General features: G+C 46.1%; 1 protein-coding gene across 1 annotated transcript; it reads left to right on the forward strand.

The window, feature by feature from the left end:
* Nucleotides 1-286: 286 nt before the first annotated feature.
* LOC130739735 (uncharacterized) lies at nt 287-862 on the forward strand. The gene has a single exon (XM_057592125.1). The coding sequence runs from the start codon at nt 287-289 to the stop codon at nt 860-862; it is 576 nt and encodes a 191-aa protein (XP_057448108.1).
* Nucleotides 863-2,003: the final 1,141 nt, after the last annotated feature.

Consider the following 2,003-nt stretch of genomic DNA (forward strand, 5'->3'; position numbering starts at 1 on the left):
TATTGCAGTCCTTTCAACCATCTGTGATTGCTTTGTTTGAAACACACTACAAATTTGAGCGAGTCCAATCCTTCTAGCTGCAACAAGGCTATGAACTCATCCATGAGGTGGAGGCTGCAGGTCATAGTGGGGGGCTTTGGCTCTTAACTCCAGCCGTATGAAGCTTTACTGTAAATCTAGTGGAAGCTTGGGACCAAGTCATATCCGTGGAAATTCTTAATAGCGGGAAAAGGTGGATGTTCTCTGCGATTTATGCATGCCCTAACCCAAACCGTAGGCAGGAACTATGGACCTTCTCTCGAGCTTCCGGTCACGTTGTCAGGTACCATGGCTGGCACTTGGGGACTTTAATGAAATATGTTCTCCCTCGAAACTGTGGGGTGGAGGGTTTTGTGAAGCGCGAGCTTTGGAGATGATGGCAATGATGGACTCGTGTAGCTTCATGGATATGGGATTCACGGGCTCCAAATATACTTGGGAAAGACATGTGGACGGGCAACGAGTACTGGTCAAACGTCTTGACCGAGCATTAGGTGATGTTGCTTGGAGAGTATTGTACGCGGAGGCATATGTGGAACACTTGGCGAGGGTATACTCAGATCATGCACCTCTCTTGGTTCGTTGCGAGGCCAGCCTGGGAGAAAGAAGGTCGCGACCCTTTAGGTTCCAGGCAGCATGGGCCACACATCCATCCTTTGAGAACTTGGTAGGGCACGCTTGGGAGCCTCACGGTTTGTCACTCAAGGATAAGCTTGTGAACACTCAGCAAGCCGCTCAGAAATTCAATAAAGAAGTCTTTGGCTGCATTCATAAGAGGAAATGGAGGGTTGAGGGTCGCTGCAAGGAGTCCAGAGAGAGTTAGATTGGAATGCTTCTGAATCCTTGACTAGGCTTGAGAGGGAACTCTAGAGGGAATATGATGATGTTCTTTTGCAGGAGGAGCTTCTTTGGTATCAAAAGTCTAGAGAGCAATGGGTCATGTTTGGAGATCGCAATACAAAATTTTTCCATTTTTAAACTATTGTGCGCCGCAAACGGAACAAAATTCATGGAATGTTCGTTCAAGATGGCACTTGGTGCACAGATCCTACAACGCTTCAGGAGGAAGCAAGGAGGTTTTTTATTAACCTGTTTTCTGTTGATGTGCAAGTAACTAGAAACCATATTATGGAGAACATGACACCTTCTATCCCGGAGGCGGAGCGTGTGAAGTTAATTGCACAAATTTCCATGGAGGAAGTCCGCAGAGCAGTCACGGGTATGCACTCTTTTAAGGTGCCAGGATCGGATGGGTTCCAGGCTTTCTTCTACAAGCAGTATTGGAATATTGTGGGGGGAGACCTTCATAGTATGGTGGCCAAGGCTTTTCAGGAAGGGAAAGTTGATCCTGCTTTGTTTGATACTCTCCTTGTGCTAATCCCAAAGGTAGACAATCCTTGTCGCTTTAAGGAGCTAAGACCTATAAGTCTCTGTAATGTGGCTTATAAGGTGATCAGGAAGGTCTTAGCAAATAGATTCCGTCCTCTCCTAGAGGATTTGGTTAGGCCTCTACAAGGGAGCTTCATTCCTGGCCGAGGCACACGCGATAATATAATCCTTGCTCATGAGGTAATGCATACTATTCATACTCATAAGAAGGGATGAGGGTTAGTTGCATTCAAAATTGATATGGAGAAGGCATATGATCGAGTAAATTGGGATTTCCTTCGGGCTACCTTGTATCATTTTGGGTTTCCTCCCTCACTTGCGGCACTTATCATGTGGGGTGTCCAAGCCTCAAGTATTTCTGTGTTGTCGAATGGGTCCAAACTGGAGTCCTTTGTACCCCAACAAGGACTTAGGCAAGGAGACCCTCTTTCTCCTTACCTGTTTGTTCTTTGTATGTAGCGTCTCGCTATTCAGATTTAGAGGTTGTGGAGGCAGGTTCATGGCATCCAATACGAGTCTCAAAGGAAGGCATAGGTATCTCTCACCTATTCTTTGGTGATGACATTCTATTGTTT

The sequence above is a fragment of the Lotus japonicus genome, chromosome 1 (genome assembly GCF_012489685.1).
Source record: "Lotus japonicus ecotype B-129 chromosome 1, LjGifu_v1.2".
NCBI lineage: Eukaryota > Viridiplantae > Streptophyta > Magnoliopsida > Fabales > Fabaceae > Lotus > Lotus japonicus.

Coding starts and splice junctions, on each gene's coding strand:
- LOC130739735 (XM_057592125.1), top strand. CDS start 287: ATGGACCTTCTCTCGAGCTTCCGGTCACGTTGTCAGGTACCATGGCTG.